Source organism: Poecilia formosa, unplaced genomic scaffold (assembly GCF_000485575.1).
Source record: "Poecilia formosa unplaced genomic scaffold, Poecilia_formosa-5.1.2 Scaffold446, whole genome shotgun sequence".
Classification (NCBI taxonomy): domain Eukaryota; kingdom Metazoa; phylum Chordata; class Actinopteri; order Cyprinodontiformes; family Poeciliidae; genus Poecilia; species Poecilia formosa.
In genome coordinates, this window is record NW_006800385.1 from 313,700 (window position 1) to 334,356 (window position 20,657).

Sequence of the window (20,657 nt, forward strand, 5' to 3'; positions counted from 1 at the left end):
AAACCAGGTTCAATTAAACCATGTTAGGAGCAGCAGGAATGAAAAATATTCTGTTATAAAATAAAAATGGTCCAGAATCGCAGCCCAACTAAAGGTAGCTAACGTTAAACTCTTTGAAAATTGCTCAACTTTGCTTTTAAATCTGAATCTGCAACAACTGCCTGGCAAACCAAATTTAAGCCGGTCTTAAATTGTGAACAAGGGCCGCCCAAAATCGCACCAAGGGCTGCAAACGGCCCCCGGGCCACACTTTAGACACCCTGCTATGGCTTGTTCATGGAAGAACAGTAGTGAACCTTTAATTATCCCAAATCAAGTCATCCTTCTCCCGGGTTTCAATCCTGGCTGGGCTCAGGTAGAAAGGTAAAGGAGTGTTGGAAGAAATGACCTCACAGGTGAGGCGATCAGCTGACAGGTATGAGGTAAGGTGAGCGCAAAACGTGGAGCGGCAGCGGCGGGACGGCCAGGTGTTGGTGGATGTGTGAGGTAGAAGCAGGTGTCTCAGTCTGTCATTAAGAGCTGAGTCACAGATCCACCATCAGTTATGAACACACACACACACACACACACACACACACACACACACACACACAGAGTCTAGACCAGACACGGAGCGAGTGTTTGTGGGAAAACGGGGATTTCCAGCCGGAGAAGGCGGAAGATTAAAACCGAACAGCGCAGGACAAAGCTGCCATTCTTCTGGAACCGGGTCCACTTCAGAGAGCTGCTGTTGTTGCTTCTTCACGTACGATAAAAAGTGTGAAATGGAGGTAAAATGATTCACAGATTTAAATAAATACAACTGAAGTGTGCACTGAAAAACAAAATCTTACCAGGTGTTTTTAGTTTGATTCTAAATATATCAGTAGAAATAAGACAAAACTAACTGACAAGCAACTTTTCAGCAGGAAATAAGATTTTAAGTCAATAATCCCTTAATATTGATGTAACATGTAAGGATTTGGGTTTTTCCTGTTTATTAGATATGTGATTCTGTGTTCTGTTCTCTGTGAGTCTCTGTGGTTTCCTGTCTCTTCTCCTTGATTGTTTCCCAGCTGTGTCTCGTTCCCTGATTACCCTCCCTGTGTGTTCAGGTCCACCTGTTGTCCTTGTCTGCTGTCGGGTCCTAGTCTAGGTTCATGATTGCTGTCGTAAGTCTAGTCACGCTCAGTCGAACTGGACAGCCGGCCTTGCTCTCGTTTCAGTACCTGCCAGGGAGAACCTAGCGTTCTGTTCAGCTGTACTCATTGCTTTCATTAAATAATCTTTCCTTCACTTCCACCTGGGTCAACCTGCGTTCATTCTCACCACCGCACCGGCAAATCATGACATAACATGGGAAAAATGTCTTTGGAAAACCTATGTATATTTTCAATTAAGCCTGTTGCAAAAAGCAATTAATCAATTAATTGTACAATAACTTAAAATGAGCTTAATAATTTCCATTCTGATGATTAATTAATATTTTGAGAGTTATTTTTGTTTAGAGCAACTTCATAATCCATTTATCTAAGGTTTAATTAGTTATTTTTGTTTTATTTTGGATATTTAAAATATTGTCCAGTTGCAGTACAGAGTGTTTATTAATCTTTGACAGGATGAACTTGCATTTTCATGCCGATAACAATATATTACTAGAAAATGTCTCAAAACAACAATATAATTGTTTATTGAAGTAATTTTGTGGCAATTTATCATCCAGCAGAATTTGTTTTCCATCCACTTCACATTTATTTACTACTTATTGATTGTAACATAAAAAATGTTTAATGATTACTTTTGCAACTCTCACTGTCCTGGATAATAAAAATCTAATTCAGTGAACAAAATTATGGAATATATTTAATATTGTCAAACTTTATCAATATTCTGCTAATGTCAGAAAATGTTGCTAACGTTGTTTCCATTAAATAAGGAAAGCAGCTAAAATAAGTGATGTAAATTATATTTTTACTCATGATATAAAAAAGTGGTTTCCATTGCAGTTTTGGAAAATAATTTTTTTTATACAGACAAATATAAACACATTTTAGGGAGATTTTTTTTTAACTTCGTGTTTCTATTAAGATAATTTATTTTCAAAATGTAAAATTTCTGATATTGGTATCGCACATTTTCCTAAACGTTCAGTATTTTTCTTGATCCTCCAAAAGTTTTTCTTCCATTTTCATAAAACGTTCCTGCCAACGTGCATGTCTGGGCCGTCCGTACGCGCCTGTCAGGTTAATGTCATCAGAAACTCCCATCAGCAGTTCATTATCAAGCCGCAGCACAGAAACAAATAAACACCAGCCATAAAAGTTGTTTTAGTTTCATTTCACTGGAAATGGGCCAACAGTCGCTCCGGTGCCAACGTGGCTTTCTTTTTCCTGCTCAATCGCAGGAAGTCATTTGTAGATGTATGAACTGGATTTATTCTGTTCTTTGTGACAGAAACTAGAACATCTGGATGAGAAACAGATTGTGGAGGTTAATCCTCACAGGATGCACTGCAAAAACACAAAACCTTAGGATACAGTTGTAGTTATTTACCAGCAAATGTCCTAATAAATAGAGTTAGCAAACATTAAACAACATAAAGCCAATTTATAACAGCAGGATTCCATCACATCACTGTAAAAACAAAGTCTTACCAGGTATTTTTTGTTTAGTTTGTAGATCAAATATCTTAGTTCACTTGAAATAACACAACACTAACTTACAGGTAACTTTTCAGCACCAAACATGAGCAATTATTATTATTTGCTCCTGGAACTGAACCAAAATGATTTTGTGTTTCTGCAGTGTACACTGACTTCAGGAAAACTGTCAAATTGAACCTAAAAATCTGAAAGAAATTGTTGTGAATACATTAAAACCATTAAACAGCATCGGTTCAGGCTGAAGCTCCAGCAGTGATTGGATGTCGGGTTGTGTCTTCCTGAGCGCAGCGCTGCTAAGGAGAACCGTGTGTGAGCCGCTGTGATGGTTTCTGCGATTGTCACCCTAATTGTTTCCATCTTAGTGTGTGTGTGTGTGAGTGTGTGTGTGTGTGTGTGGTTGGCAGTCCCTTCAGAGGAGCAGGCCACTTCAGAGCCGCTGTGGGATTGCCACAGGCTTAGAGCCGGTGCTGCCACTTCACACACTGCATGTATGTGTGTGTGTGTGTGTGTGAGAGAGGGAGAGAGAGAGACAGTGTGTGAGAGAGGGAAAGAGAGTGAGAGAGAGAGAGGTGTATTGAGACAATCAATATGTTATTTTTAGACGTGTGTGTCTGTCTGTCTGTGTGTGTGTGTGTGTGTGTGTGTGTGTGTGTGTGTGTGTCTCTGTGTCTCTCTGTGTCTGTCTCTCTGTCTGTGTGTGTCTCTCTGTGTCTGTCTGTGTGTGTGAGTGTGTTTCTCTGTGTGTGTCTCTCTGTCTGTGTGTGTGAGTGTGTGTGAGTGTGTCTCTCTGTGTGTGTCTCTCTGTCTGTGTGTGTGAGTGTGTGTGTGTGTGTCTGTCTGTGTGTGTCTCTCTGTGTCTGTCTGTGTGTGTCTCCCTGTGTCTCTCTGTGTCTGTCTCTCTGTCTGTGTGTGTGAGTGTGTGTGTGTGTCTCTCTGTGTCTGTCTGTGTGTGTGAGTGTGTGTGTGTGTCTCTCTGTGTCTCTCTGTCTGTGTGTGTGAGTGTGTGTGTTCCCACCTGTCTTCTGGCTCATGTCTGTGGGCAGGTGCGGTGGACTGGGGCTGAAATGCTCGTTGCTGTAGGGCAGCAGGGACGTCAGCGGATGCATCCCGTGGGACTGCTGAACCACCGACACTTTGTTGGACTGTTGGCAGAAACACAGCAACACATTAAGTTTGTTTCAGTAAAATCATCATCATGATAATTATTAAATCTGTGAATATTCAGCCATACTGCAGCGTGACGTCGCACACAGAGCGGCTCGCTGACGATGACTGAATGTTCTCTGAGAAATGCTTCAGTGTTTTTTGAATCCTGACACAAACATCTGCATTTTCTTTGGTTGTTATGGCAACGAGTCGACACAGAGCGAGAAAAAAGTGATTTTGACTTATTTTTCAACAGTTTTCTGCCTCTGCTGTGGCGCACTGCGCTGGATCAATAACAGCTTCATCTCCAGGTTTGATTTAGTTAACAGTTTTATGGATGGAAAGGAAAAGAATCGTCCTTTTGCCCCTCAGCTTTGTGTGAAATTTCCAGATGTCAACAATAACATGAAATGGGTCTGTTGTTCTTACAATCACAAAAACAAAGACTTTTCACTTAAGGAACAATTTAACTGTGTTTTGAAGTGGATAAAATCTTTCAGGTAAATCAAAGGACAAAATGATGTACAGTGAAATGTAATTTCATCAGCATGATGCTACGCGTGTGCTTGTAACGTTTCCTTGAAATGAATGCAAGAAGCTTCAGACATGAAATGGTTAAATCTCAGTTTCACAACCACAAAATCAACAGAACAACCAAAACCTGCAGTTCTAACTTTAAACAACAGGACAGAAATCACACACATCTACACTTATGCTACAGGAAAAACCTGGATATTTTAAACATGTTTTGGAAAAAACCCACATGGGCTGTACTTTGCTTTCGCTTGTTTCCAGGGGAGCATGGAAGAGGAGGAGAAACGGAGCGGAGGAGGACCGTCCGATCGATAAGCCTTTGATGATCAAGTGAGGCTGCGTGCGAGCTAGTTTGCTTTCATGTTTCTGTTTACAAATGGCTCTCAATAAGTTATGTGAAATCTGGTTGCTGCTAATGCTCTCGGCATGGTGGCCGACATCCGATATGTCGCAGCGGTTTGCAGAGTTGGAGGCGTCCAGGCCGCTCAGGCTCAGAAACACGCCAACTTAGCGGCGCGAGTGTGTCTGTACGCTTGGGTCATTGTTATAAACATGCATGTTTCAGCGTGAATAACCAGGTGACGCTCGGAAAAGACGAGGATTTCTGATCCACATGAACATTTCTCTGAAAACGTCTTCTATAATCGGAGATGGACAGATGTGGGTCCATTTGCATTAAGCAGCCCTACAGAGCGGCAGATCTTGGTGCAACCTGCTGGGCCTCCTGCGGAGTTACAAAGTGAATACCTTATCACTTAAAGGCAGAGCTTCCACACACTGCACCGCACATTAACACACACACACACACTCTATCCATCAGCATCTTAAAGTCTTACTCTGACCAAACTCGCAAACAGAGACGGACCCTCATGTGTATGCCACACGACGAGCGGTTGGAGAGATCAAACCGCCGAGCCGCGTTTAATGTTGAGGCACGTGAAAACAAAACGTGCCGCCTCTTGTGCCGGGCAGCAGAAGTGTGTGAGACGGAGCAGCAGGTAGTACGGGGGTTTGATAAGATGGGCTGCATTCTTAATGACCTGAAGACATGAAAAAGAAATCTTTGAGTTTTGAGAAGATGTAGAGATTCTGGCAAAAAGAGCTGCTTCATCACAAACACAACGCGACACGTGTGATTTTCTGCGCCGTAAAAAGGCGAAACGGGAGATTATGACTTCATTAATAAAACAGAAGGACAGGTTAAAGCTGCATTGCTACTCTGTGCTGCAGCTCGGCCTGTCACAATAAGCCATAAATCAATTAATCACATGATGAATAAAGTAAAACTCAATAATTTCCATCTGCACGATTTATCGTTTTGACTTTCTTCCAAAAACTGGATGATAAAGTCTCTGCTTTTGTTTACATAGACTTCATAATTCATTTTATTTGTATTTTCTGTTGTTTCGTTTATTTACTTTGGATATTTTAAATGTCTTTTCCAGTGTTAAATATTAACTATAATTTAAAGTTGATTAATCTTTAAGAATGTCTATTTTACTTAAAAATGGTCTCAAAAGAAAAATATTATCGTTTATCGCAATTACTTCATCGTCCAGCAAACTCTGTTATCATGACAGGCGAATAAGAAGCCGTTTCTCCAGACATTTATCGGCGGGTTAAGGATGGTTGGTGGTTACCATAGCAACCGGTAACTAGCTCCTCCCCCTCTTTTCTGTCGTCGCCTCTAACTGCTGTTAGCTGTGGCTAGCTGCTCATTGGGAGCTGTTAGCAACTCTTTTGTTAGAACACCTGACACTTTATTTGCATTTAATTACAGTATTCTATCCAGGGAAGAAGAAATAATGTTTTTTTTTTGTTGTTTTTTTTCAGAATTACTGACATTTAGCAGGGAAAATCCCAAAAACTGCACAGTTTGCATCAGCAGACGGTAAATGTGACGGTAAATGTTTCATGACATTAAAATCAAGCACAAGCAGGACTTGACAAAACTTTACATGAACTCTCATGATTTGGAGATTAGATATCTCTGCAGCAGCATCAGTATTCAGAGACACAACCACAGAATATGAAAGTGCGTGAATTTCTTGAATTCTCAGCATGTGCTGCAGGAAGGATGCAAACGCGTGTCGCACACACATCTGCTGTGGCTCCGCTTCACGTGCTGAGGTCGCTCAAGACGTTTTGCTGTAACATTATAGCCACAAAATCGTCCATTTATGTTTCCTCTCTTCCTCGGGGTAATTAGTCCGCCTTGAAGTGGCTTTCGCTGTGCCTTCCTTTTTTTAAAACACACACACACACTCAGAGGCTGACTGAGCTCACTCATTTAACCCGTAATTATCAACCCCTCTGTGTTTAAGAAAAAAATTCCCCTTTTTCAACCCCCCACTACACACATAACTTACACATAATTACTTTTGGTACAATAGGCGAGTGCTGACATGCACGTGGGACACACACACACACACACACACACACACACTGAATAACACTTGCAGTCCCTATGAATCATAAACCTGCAGTTTCTCAGATGATAAGAGTGAAAATTTACACCTATCTTCAGGCGCACACACATAAAGAGATGAGGAACTAGTTCAGCAGCCCTTTAATTTACAGCAGATGAATTACCCACCCTGCAAGGCTGACATAAATCACCAGGGCAAAAACTTGTGGTACAAATCAATAGGAAATCCAGTCAAATGTCTGAAACTTCACCTATTTAACAGAGAACTCACCAGATTCCTCAGTAATGAGTAATTCCCAGAACATATATAGCCTAAACCCTTTGAAAAGGCAGTTTTCTCTTGTTTCTGATAAGGAAAACAGTTGCTTTAATGCTACATTTCATACAGTAAGTCACATTTAAAAATAGCATTGCATCTAAAACTTTATGCCAAAGAATTTAAAAGTTGGCCTGATTATCTGGTACTAAGCTGGTGGCGTTCCTCAGGGCGTAATTCTCACAACCATTTTATTCCACATCTCTACGATCGCCCTGCTCCGGTTATGGATTACTACAACATATTTTAACATAATCTATGCTGATGATGCGCCACTTTATACATGATCACAGTGACTGACCGAGTTCGTCTGTCCATCATGTTACTCGGGTGAAATCAGCGCTTCTGTTCACACGGTCGTGATGCTCGATTTGCTCATAATACCTGTACAAGTCTGAACCGGAAGGAATCGGCGCCATCTTGGTAGGCGAACGCAAAGCATGGATGAACCACGACTTCCAGACCAACAAAAAGAAAGTATATGGACACTCTTGACAAATGTCAACAAAATGGCTGCTGTTGGGACTAAAACGTGTTGGACGTGTGGACAAGCTTCCTCTGATCTCCTGCTTTCAGTTCATGAAGATCAGCATGGAGGAGCTCAAGACAATCAATGCTTAAACGTAAGAGTTGCAAGAGCTCTTCATGTGAATAACAAGGTTCTGGTGACTGGCAGAGTGAGTACATGTACACAGGCTACATGTCCGTCTTAGCTAGCAGATAAAAGCTACGTTAGCTAAGCACCGATATTTATTTAGCACAGAGGTGGATTTGAGTACTCAAGAAGTCGTAATGTACTTATATTGTTTATAAGTTAGGAATGAGGCAAGAGGTAGCTCTAAGCTTTTGGCTTGCTTATTGTTGTCATAGCAACTGCCTACCAACATGGCTGTCAACTACAAAGTTCCTGGAAGTGTGACGTCACTTCCAGGTGAATCCGACCGCTGGGAGGTTCGAGAACGTTTTACAAAGCCCAAAGCAAACGTAGGAAGCACAGCAGCGCCCTGTTTACATTAGTAAACATGGCCGCCGCCCTCTATGGATTGGTTTTATTAACATTTGTAAAACCAAACACTAATTAAATCAAATACTTTGTTGTGTTTCTATTGATTAGCTCCATCCAAGTTATCAGCACTGCTTGCTGCTTGAGACTCAATGAGGCTAAAAACCAAAGATAAAAACTTCAAGGACTCACATTTAGATTTTAACAGCTAATTTAAAGTATTTTGGTTAATCAGCCAAATAGCATCTTAAGACATTTCCAGAATACGTGGATGCATGACCTTGAGTCTGAAGACATTTCAGACTTGTTGGTCGTGTTTGAAATCAGAACAGCTGAGCTCTCCGGGTTCAGCATCAGAGAAACTGTTGACTCCTTTAAATCAGGACAGAAAACTTCATGACTGTTTTAAATGTAAAAATGTACAATGCTTTTAACATGATGATTAATTTAAGTTAATTTCCCCAATTTCTTGTCCTTTGCGTCATTTTCTTCACATTTATTCTTTTATTTCTCTGTAAATCTTCAGTGTATGAATGGTATGAATGCGCTAACCTTGCAGCTGTTTACACCTTAAGGTCACGATGTTCTCTGTGAGACCGGATCAGAGCGTCCAACAGGCCCTTCTTCACACGCTCTGCGTTCCTTCGTTCTGCTTTCATTTCTGTTTGCTCTGCAGCGGGTCTCCCCTCATTTCGTCTTTACGGCGCTCCGTAGAGCTGGTGGGACAATCTGGACGATGTTTCTGCCAACATCAAGCAACCAAACTGACAAAGAACGTCCCGATCAGACGCCAACGGCAGCAGCGCTGAATAATAAGGCTCCCATTTGTTGATTACATCAAAGATTTAATTACTTCAAAGAAGCGATTACTTTAAAAATTACAATTAGATATCAACACCTTTTAAAGTGCGTCAGAAAATCATAAATGTGTCCCTCCGTGTCTCTGTAGTCTCATTTAGCTTGAAAGGCCTTTGATTCATCAGGATATTGTTTCTGCCTTTTATCTTCTCTCTATTTGAACAGAAATCTGCGGCTGAATACAGGAGTTAATGGGATCTCAGACATCACTTGTTTGTAATCGCAGCCCTCCACCTTGACCCTAACGCACACACACGTTTTTTCAAGACATGCAAGCAAAATAACGGCGGCAGTCGCTCGTTTCCGAACGTGCGCACACTTTAATTTAGCGGACCTTATGCTGATAAAACGCCTTTAATGTATTCTTTAGTTTCCAAATGGTACTCTTAGTAGATCAGTCTCTTTCAATATTTGAAGAGGAAATTAAAGCATCCTCTCTCCTGCCTCAGAGTGCTTTTGAGTCTTTAATCTTACATTTCACGTCGATCGCGACATTAAAAACACTCATTTACAGCTTCTTTCAGTCATCCTGGTTGTGGCAAAGCAGAAATAACAAAAGATGCAAACAATGGCTGATTCACCTTTACTCTCTGTGGAAATCCGTCTCCAAAGGAGATTTTGTGACATCTTTTCTAAAAAAAAGATAAATAAATGCGTTTTGGATGGGGATCAAAGTCGTTTAAAAAGTTTTCAAAACCTACCAGGTGAAACATGTTAAAGAAAAAAACAGCTAAATCTCCAAATGATTTGAATTAATTTTGATTGGCCGAGCAAATGTATTAAACAGGAACAAACATGTTAAATAAGGCAATAAATTCATAAATAAATTGCTGCTGCCACTAGTCTAGAGGAGCTCAGTGGGGAAGAGCCATTCTTTATAATCATTTCTTACAGGTTTTTTTTCCACGTATTTATTTAATTTTAGGTGTAATTTTCTTTCTTTTCCTTTTTTATTGTGTGTATTCTTGCTCTGGGAATATGAGAAAATAAACAGAATAAAATAAATATAAATAATTAAGTCCAGGAATCAGCAGAGAGGAAGGGATCTGTTGTATTTATTTTAACATTTCTATTCTAATTAAGAATAAATGTGGATAAAAAAGTGTAGCTGGGTTCAGCAGCAGAGCCTTAAATACATTTTTTATATACATTTGATTACACAGCATCTTAGAAAAAAATCCTAATCATCTTATTTATAGTGATTTGATACAAAACAATAAAAATATTAATTGCAACAATTTAAATAAATTAAATTAATTTTAAGATACATTAATATTATTGTTTATATTTTTTAAAAATATGACATATCTTTTGTAAATAATAATTCACAGTAAAGTTGAAATAAATTCATGCTTTTATGTTAAAACCATCTTTACGGATGGTTATGGCTTTAAGCGTGAAGAAAAAAACACATTTGTGTCTCATGTGTGGTAAATTCCCCCACACACACCTGCAATGACAGAGTAAGCACAAACACACTGAACCAGACACACAAAGCAAAAGAAGGAAGAAAATTATTAAGCAGGATCTGTAAATGAGGCTGAAGCTGCTTATTAGGGAAATGACAGCATGTGTTTCCATGACCGCCTGGAAAATCCTCTCCTAGACGCCACTTATGTTTGATGAACTTGTAAACAAACTTCTTCCATCAGGAGCGTTGTTGCTTTTAAAGTGAAAGCATGAAGACCTGGCAGAATAATCCTGAAACGTCCTTTATGACTAATGAACGTTTATGACTGATTTTTGGCTCTGCTGAGAAAGAAAACATGAAAACAAATTTTCAGAAAAGAAAATCTCTTCAGCTTTCTTCAGGTAGAAATGTAAATATTTAACTAACGTCTTCCTACTTTAAACTTCACATAAAACAGTTTAAAACGTCATTTATGAAGATGCTCATAACTGCATGTCAATATGAGAAATCATTACTGTTATTATTTTAATTATTGTCAAATGTCACTGCATTGATTTAAGAAGTGCAGCATGTAAAAAGTATGTTTGCTCATAATGCATGAAGTTATGAATGAACCATGCTAGTTATAAACAAACTGAAAATACTAAGAAAGAAAATAAGAACTGAGATGTAAAAGATGTAAAATAAGTTCATTTGAACATGTAAATATACTTTACTGTTTGCTTTGGTTTTACTTCAAATAATAATTTTGTTCAATAAAGTCAAAGTAAAAACGTCGCAATAAGCAATAAATTAATTTACCGCATGATAAATTTACAAACTCAATCATTTCTATTTGCATGATTTATTGTTTTTCTACCAAAAACTGGAAGATAAAAATTTTCAGCTTGGTGCTTTGGTCTCAACTAAACCTTTTGATGAAGGATAATTTTGTTTACAGAGATTTAATAATTCAACTTATTTGTTTTGTTTATTTTGGATGTTTAAAATGTCTTCCATTCTCAGTAGAATTTAAAGTTTATTGATATTTCAGAATGTGTTCTTGCTTTATTACCATTACATATGTTGAAAATGGTCTCAAAACAACAATATTATCGTTTATTAACTTCTGGGACGATTTATCGTCCAGGAACCTTTGTTATCACGACAGGTCTAAGTCAAATAAAACGTCCAGTGGTTAGTTTGTCTAAAGCCTAAAAATGATTTCTTTTTGTTAAAATTGAAGGTCTTTGGCCCGTCCATGGGACCCCCCACAGCCCGTCCCGCCCCAGCCGTGACTCGGTCCCCCAATCTGGAAGTCATTGCCTTTTCCAGAGTCAGGAGCCGAAAATGAGAGCCTCTAAGTTGGAGGTTTGGTAACATCAAAGCTGCAGCAGCCATAACAATGCAGCTATGTTTAAAAAAAGGAGCAAACACCCCCACTCTCCTGCCCCCGCCTCAACAAGCCCGCCCACTACTCCCAATTACACACACACACACACACACACACACACACACACAGAAATCCTCATATACATGCATGAGTGCATGTATGCAAAGATCCGCCCATGCAAGTACACACAGGCTGGTCCGCCACACAGCTGGAACATCTGGGCCGTGGCCATGGTGAATCAGTGACCGCGGCTGCCAAACGAGAAGCTTTCTGGATTTCTGCATGTTACCAAGCAGTTTTTACTGAAATGACATGTTTGCAGATCATTCCTGCTTCTTCTTCTCCTCAAACTGCGTCTACAGCGTTCAGAAAGCATCTTAATCAGGGGATAAAGAGAGATATAAAGCGGTTTTATTCAGGTGGAATAGCAGTTTTTTTTACAAATCTGATGGTTGAATACAGAGATGCGCCGACTGCAGTTCACCAATCTTTAAAAAGCCTGACCTGTGATTCCGATTTTGGCCGATACCAATTATTTTTGGCTGAAATGTGGTTTGGACGTGAGCTGGTGGGTCGATCTGTCAGCCAAACCTCCCACTGCAGAGCAGAAGAGGACAGCGGCTGATTTTAGATAAGATCGGTTTCACATGCAAGTGTCGGCCAATCACCAATCTCCAAAAACGACTGGCCGGCAAATCAGCGCACCAATCACCTGAAGAACAGATTAAAAACAATTCATATCTCTACTCAGGGTGAACATTTATTGTATCATTTATCATTTATTGTGATAAATTTCTTATCAAGATACAGAGTTTAATTTATCGTTGTCACGATTATTAATGTTTAAACCATCTATTGTTCGTTTTACTATTTTCTTTGTAGGTCTGCAAAAGCATCCAGTTTGTGGTAGAAAGAGAGAAACAATAAGTGATGCAAATGGAAATCACTGAATTTGTTTTAATTTATGATGCGATCTACTGATCTATTGATTTATTGATCAATAGATCTCTACGTTGAGATCATCCATCCATTTTCTAACACCTTTGTCCCTTAGTGGAGTCAGGAGGTGCTGGTTCCTCTCCAGGAGAGAGGTGGGGTCACCTGGACAGGTCGCCAGTCTGTCACAGGGCAACACAGAGACACACTGCCATGCACACACACTCACACCGAGGGACAATTTGGAGAGACCAATCAACCTGACAGTCGTGTTTTTGGACTGTGGGAGGAAGCCGGAGAAAACCCACCATGCACAGGGAGAACATGGAGACTCCATGCAGAAAGAGCAGGGAATCGAACCCAGAACCTTCTTGCTGCAGGGCAACAGCTCTACCAGCTGCACCACTGTGCAGCCCCGTTGAGATCATTTGTCGATTTATTCAATAATTGAGCAGAGCAAAGTGTTTTCTAATTGAAAATGCTTCTTATTTTGTCTATACAGTTTGATAACAGATTAAACATTATAATCTAGTTTTTACTGATCGTTAGCCTCCCATCCCGCCAGATTTTGGACTTTACTCCCTTTAAATCCTTCAGATTCATTATTCACCTAATTTCCTTTAGGCGTCAGCGTCAGAAAATGACATCTGCATCTGCTCCATTTACAGAAACGATTTCATCAGGCCTGGTGCCGTGAGAAAAGCTCTGAGCCAAGGAGAAAACTCTGCAGCTGGCTCCGACTCATGGACACAACCGGCTGCAGAAAAAATGAAAACATCAAATCCGAGCAGTGCCATGGCATTCAGAGATGAGTTATCACTCTCTTAATGAGTCGACGGAGACAGACTTTCTCTGAGAGACTGCGGCGGCAGCGAAAGGGACCTCTAATGATTGGTCCTGAAGACGGCTAATTAATGGTGTACTTGTTTATTTCCACCAGAACGTTCCACAATTAACAACTTGTTTGTGACACTCGGGTAATCGCCGGCAACAAAAATATTGACACATGGAGTCGGCAGGAAACGAGGCGACCGCACAGGACATAAATCCTGCAGGGTTTGGTCTGCTAGACAATAGATAGAGGCCGCAGCCATATTTGTCTCTTTGTGGGAGAAAGTTAGCAGAGCAGGAAAAAAAACCAAGTGGTTTGATAAGTGCATTGTTAGGCGGACACAAAGGAGAGAGAGGCGTCAGAGTTTGCATTTATTCTCACACCAGGAGTTTTTTTTCCTCCCGAGTGCAAAATGTCAAACTTCAATAACTGTGTTTATCTGACCTGATTTATCTGCGGGCTGCGGTTGGGGACCAAATTTTTATCCAATTATCAAGATGAAGAAAGAAAAAAAACCCAAAGTGACCTTTTTCTTTTTCAGAGCCTCCTGCCTGCGACTGTACGGCGGAGGGAGCAACAGGAAGGTCGCGATCCCGCCTGGTCCCGTCTTCCCCCCGTTAACGAGATGACGGAGCAAATGTCTGTCGCTCACTCATTGTGAAACCTTTCCTGCATGGCTGCTGAGCACCGCTTTCACTAGCCAGCTCAGCTTTAAGTACCAGAGCAGAAGCTCGAAATGGGAAATGCCGCCGCAGGTCGAGAAAATAAAAACCCCTGCAGTGACGCGCTTCCTGTGTGCCAGTATGTATTTATTACACAAATATCGCCACCAAATACCACATTAAAGGCAGCCAGGCGGGTCATAGTGAAAGTACTTTTTCCCTCTCTTCTTAGATGAATGTAGATTTACAGATGCAACTAAACCAGTTTGGGTTTTCCTTCCTGTTATCTCCCCTTTTCTCTCGCTCTCACTTTCAAATTAACAAAATTAAAAACACTGATTACTGGGGAAGTTTGAGCAAATAATTTAAATAAATGAAACTAATTTCCAAATAATAAAATCAAGATAAGAATAAAACATGTTAGACATTATTTGTTGTCTGTTTTTTTAAAAACAGCTTGAATTACTGTGAGTTTCTTCTGCAACTTTGTCAACTAACGCAGCAGGCTTTGCAAATTAACGTCCTTATAGACTTAAAAACAGAAACAAAACAGATCTTAATTAGACATTTAATATTTTTAGCCACTTCTTAAATGACAGGAAGCAAAATATTTTCAATATTTAAAAACAAAATTGCCCTATGAAGAAACTCTAATCCTTAAATTAATGGGTGGATCAGAGTAAGATTCACCTAAAGGTCAAAGTGACTTTGATTTTAAATAACTTAATACATTAAGCAGTATTTTTATAATGTATATTTATAAACCTGTAGCTTGGCAATGCAGCTGCACCTTTAAGTTCATTAATGGTTCATTTATTATGAAAAGTAATAGTTTATACCAATATTTATGAGGTTTAAGCAGCTCCTTGGAATACGGCATCAAATTTCCTAAAGGTGGAAACATATAAATTATAATATTTAAAAAGATTTTTCTGTGGTAAATTCAGATGGCCAACGATGTATTCTGTTAGTAATTTAAACTCTTTGCTCCAACCAATGGAAACCTGGACAGTAGCACCTCTATTTTAAAACATGTGAAAAGGAACAACAGCATGTCCATTTTAAAGAAAGATTCAACTGAGGAGTTTCACTAAAAAAAGCAAAAAACAAAATATGAATGTGTATTTGTGCTCAAAAACAGAAATACACATTATTTTTTACAGGTAAAAAACTAAATTTTACAAAGTAATTTTGATCTAGTGTCTGAAGTAAATATCTACACACTTGGAAAAAGACAAAACTAACTTAAAAATAATTTTTAGCAAGATACATGAGCGTGTTTTAAGTCAACAACTCTTTAATATTGGTGAGAAAGTTTAATTACCACTGGCAGATTGGCGCTGTTACCTAGCAACCCCAGCCCGTTACCTAGCAACCCCAACCAAGCCACGCCCGTTACCTAGCAACCCAGAGATTATTTCACTTATAACAATGTTCCATGGAACTGGAACTTTTTCATCAGTATTAAGGAATTATTGACACGAGGCTCCTGTAAGCTGATGAATTGTTATTTCTAAGTTAGTTTTGTTTCATCTCAAAGCGAACGAAGACATTTTCTCTGGAAAAGAAACAAAACACCAGGTGAGATTTTGTGTTTTAGATATTTCACATTGAGCCATGAAATAAAAGCGTACCTTTTGGGGGAAATGTCCAGCTTTGTGCAGTTGGAGTTGTAAAACTTATATGTTTTAATGACTTCACCATGGAAAGGAAGCGCATGTTTTCCAGCTCTAATGGTCTGTGTGTGTTGTTGTGTTTTCTGTGCTCGTGCCCGGCGTGTTGCAGACCAACAGGTTATGGGAAGCTCAGCCATTTTGCATGCTCTCTGCCCCGCGGGTCAGCCATTGACTTCATGAGCACGGCGCTTTCTGAAGTCGGATCTGCTGCTTTGATGTTTGTATCAAATGCTGGGATCCCGGGGCGTCGGCGTTGTGGAAGTATTGAAGGCCGTGTAAAAGAAGTGGCTGGCAGGTGCTGCTGCTGAATGGCTTTAAAACCCAAACAGAAATATTCTGTTTTCATCTGCATGCAAACATACTCTTTATGGCACTAAGATAAATATGAAAGGATTTGCACTTTAAGATAAGCAAGATATTTTTGCACAAATTTACATTTTAATTTGTGCAATGCCTTACTTCCTTTTCAAAGAAAACAAACACAAAAAAATCAGTAAAAAACTTTTTTAGCTTCAAACTTTAAACTCTTTAAACAACCCTAAAAAATCTATAACGGAGAATGAATGAATATTGAATTAAATTAAATTAATATTGAATGGCTACATTTATATTTGAATGTTTGTTTTTATATTTCTGAACCTGTTTGTGTGGTGATGTATTTGGTCGTAATGTTTGTATGTCGTTACAACTGTTGAAGCGGCTGATCTGAATTTTGTTTGTGTCTTCAGGAATAACAGAGTCAGTTTTATGATGTGTGTAAAGAGCGATTTAATTGTAATGTTCGGTCTAAACCACAGGAAGAATATAATGGAGATTAATGAATAAACAAACAAATAATCATCCCTCTTACAAAGAGAGAATTAACTAGAAAATACATTTTCCAGGAATATTTGCTGTTCTGTAAACTACCTTTTGTTTTGGATTGATATTTTTAAAGCTTAGGTGTTTAAAAAGTTGACAAACCACAAAACTTTGAAGTCCAGTTTAATTATTAAGCTTCATTTGTAGCAGCTGAGACTCCAAACAAAAGGTTTCTGCAAAATCTTTCAGGTGGTGAGGAAGAACCTGGGGACAAAATTAATATCTATTCTGTGGCATGGCTTTAAAAGCACATACAAGGTTCACCAAAGGATGAACGGACGGCTACATTTATCTCCTTCTGCAGCTGCAATGAGTGGACTCTGTGACTGGAGTTTTATTTTGGAGGCCTTTTCATAAAAGCTCAGTTTTTGGCACTTCCATTCTGGCTGTGGGAATGTGGTTTGGGTCTAACAACACGGCAGTCACAACTTTTACAATGAAGAACCCAAAAATGCAAACCCAAACAAACAGGCGACAAATTCAGAGCGAAGACATGCTCACAGGCCTCGAGGTGTTTTTCTACGCCAATAAATCTAAAGAGCAGATTCATTCATGCCATGATTACAGGTTGCTTTTTTCAAGACAACCAGAAGAGGATTCGGAAACCATCTCCTGCTTGAAGAGCGCAGACATAAATCGGAGGATTTAAATGCAAAAACAACATTGTGATTTTTGTTTTCCAGTCCTAAATAAGCATCTTTACTGCATATTTTAAAGTCAGAGGAAGAACAAGAAACCCTGCAGGAGATAACAGGAAGGTTGAACATTTTGGAGATAAGAAACCTCTTTTCCACAGCATGTCTGCAGTTCATTCAGGCTGCAAGAAAGCGAGAGAGAGCAAGAGTTTCATTTAATAAAAGTAAAGTTGAAGAGGTTATACTTTTGTGCTTTTGTGAGTTAAAGCTCATGAAACTTTCTGGATGTGGAAATATTAATGGTCTGTGTCACAGAGACAGACGTTTTAGCAAAGCTAACAGTTTAAATGTTGTCTTTTAAACTTTGTTTTATAGTGACAGCTTGCTTGTAAAGCTGATTTCTGATGTCATAATTCTTTAAAGGAGATCTAAATTGATTAAAACTTGTATCTGAAATCATTACAAAATCCAGAGATCAGAAATTTGCCACAATATTCTGATCATTTCTTTGCTTTCCTAGATTATTATTTAGGTGACTTTAACAAGCCCCTGTTGATTAACTAAGTTTCAAAGACAAAACAAAAGTGAGACAAAGACGAATGAAGTGAAGGCTGGCTGGATGGGAGTCTTCCCTCCTTTCATGTTGTAATGTATTCTCTCTGATTAATTCCTTTTGCCCCAGCGGCGTTGGTGATTTCTGGGGATGAGCGAAGAGCCCCACCTCTTCTCTACCGCCGTTTCCCATGTCAGGCCCCCTGCTGGGGGCCGGTCCCCTCAACATGCGCCGCGCAGCAGCAAGGAAACAAGCCAGCTCCGAAAACCACCTCATTCTTATCTCAACACATCCCGGCACAACGTGCAGACAAAATTAGGAATATGGTGTGGATACACAACGCTTTCACTAGAAAATATATCACTTTTATCCTAAGAATATCACGCATTACTGCAAAAACACAAAATCTTACCAAGTATGTTTTTGTCTAGTTTCTACAGCAAATATCTTAGTTCACCTGAAATAAGACAAAACTAACTTATAAATAACTTTCCAGCAGGACACAAGAGACTGTTTAAGAAAATGATTCCTTAATATTGATGAAAAAGTTCTAAATCCACTGGCAAATTATTTCACTTATAACAAAACATGTTTTTCCAGGTTATAAGTTCAATGGAAATGTATTGATGTAAAACAAGCTCTTATGTCTTGCTGAAAACTTACTTTTGTGTTATTTTTGTCTTATTTCAGATGTACTAAGATATTTTCACTAGAAACTAAACAAAAAATACCTGGTAAGATTTTGAGTTTTTGCAGTGAAGTGACAGAATCCTGTTTTTTAAACCAGCTTTATGTGATTAATGTGTGCTAATTCTATTTGTCATTTATTAGAACATTTGTAGGTAAAATATTGAAAAAAAAGTTTTAAATCTGCCCCTTTTGTCTTTTATCTTTTTTTTTAACTTCATTTCAGTTCAAGTTGTTCACATGCAGTCCCTTCTGACATGAAATAAGAAAAACAGCGACGCAGAGCTGTAGCTGACCTGAGGAAAGTGAAGTAAAGTCAACATCAGTTTCAGGGAGAAAATATCGAATGGATTTCAAAACTGTAAACCTGAGTTTGATCCAAACACCTGGAAACACAGCTTGGGTTTTCCTCGCCACTCATTTATCACCATAAGTTGTTGTTACCACAAGTGGTTTGGCTGGTTCTCAGGGGATTAGGCTGCTTTCCTCTGATGGATAACGCCTGCAGTCGGTTACTGTTACACAGCTGCATCAGTGTCCTCAAGCCAGTCACAAGAGGCCTGAAGTGCAAAACAATTAAAATGTAAAAAGAGCAGTACACGCTTCAAAAATATTCTTAGGTTGGTCTTTAGCTGATTTAAGATCTAAAGTTTGCAACATTTGGTGAGATTTCCTAAGTTTACCTCTTATGAGCTAAAACCCCACCAGCACAAACCAGTACAAGACGACAGAAGACTGGTTTTAATCTCCCAGTTTCAGTTGGAAAACTGCTGGTCTGAGAAAGATCTCCCAGTAGGAATCAGAGATTCACTTCATGTTCGACAAACATCCTCACTGTACTTTTGACTGGACTGAATTATATATAGGAGAGGCAAACCACCCGCTGCTTGTTTGTTTGTTCAAGGCTTGGAATAAGCAGAAAGAAGACAAAAAGGAGCGAGGGATGAGAGGAGGCAGAGAGAGAGAGGCAGAGAGAAAGAAAGAGAGAGAGAAAATAGATAAAACTGGAGGGGAAGAAAAACAATGAAAGAAATGAAAGAGAGATGAGAAGAAACAGCAGACCAGAAGAGAAAAAGAGAAGAACTGAAACATGTTTGATGGGTGTTTGGTTGGATGGTTGGATGGATGGACGTTTGGTTGGATGGATGGATGGATGAAGTGTAGTTAGTCAAAATAAAGAGCTAATGTCACGTTAGCTAGTTAGTTACAGCTAGCCTCCTGCAGCCATGACTGTTTGGCTGCGTCTTCCATCGCTGACCAGCCGCTCTGGCGCTGCACCTCAGCGGCGGTTCCCTTTGAGTCCAGCTGTGTGTGTGTGTGTGTGTGTGTGTGTGTGTGTGTGGGACCCTCCTCTGCCCATCCAGATCACATTACACATGGCCTGGGCCTCTGATGTGGCTTCAGATAGAGAGCGTACAAACTTGGGCCCACAACCACACGGCCCAGATCAGCGCCGGCTCCATCCTGCGGTCTCCTCCTCACTATGAAAGAATATTTCAGAGAACGTTTTACATTCCCTCACTTTATTCCTGCACACATGCTGCTCTCATTTAGGGGCTTTTTCTTCATATACTGGCTAAAGCGTATTAGTGGCTGCAACATGAGTTTCCCCAACTTTCTATTTTGGACAGAGGTTCTGATCAGTTCTGTTAGGTTTTGGGTTTAACTTATCAGTTCCAATCGTTTTGACACAAAGCTGCAGATTCTTTATTTGGGTCCTAATGTCCCTTTATAAAGTGCCTTGTTAAAATGCTGCTAACTCTTTTCTTCCACATTTTGTCGTGTCAGAACTGAACTCTGATCCAGAACTGCACGGCATTCTGGGGGATGTAGGCAGAGGAAAGGCTCTCAACCCTCATGGCCAGCTAAGAAGGCTGGGGGGCACCAACTAACTCACTCACTCTTTGGTTACCTAGCAACNAACTAACTCACTCACTCTTTGGTTACCTAGCAACAACATGCAGAGTAACTAACTCACTCACTCTTTGGTTACCTAGCAACAACGTGCAGAGTAACTAACTCACTCACTCTTTGGTTACCTAGCAACGACATGCAGAGTAACTAACTCACTCACTCTTTGGTTACCTAGCAACGACATGCAGAGT

The 20,657-nt window shown here is 39.6% G+C and overlaps 1 protein-coding gene across 7 annotated transcripts in view; it reads right to left on the reverse strand.

The window, feature by feature from the left end:
• The window catches only part of tcf7 (transcription factor 7), an 84,426-nt gene that overhangs the window by 29,131 nt on the left and 34,638 nt on the right, over positions 1-20,657 (reverse strand). For all 7 annotated transcript variants that reach the window (XM_007577579.2, XM_016663802.1, XM_016663801.1 and 4 more), the window contains one exon: positions 3,658-3,784. In XM_007577579.2, the coding sequence (XP_007577641.1) occupies positions 3,658-3,784 (127 nt within the window). The remainder of the gene's footprint in view (positions 1-3,657; positions 3,785-20,657) is intronic.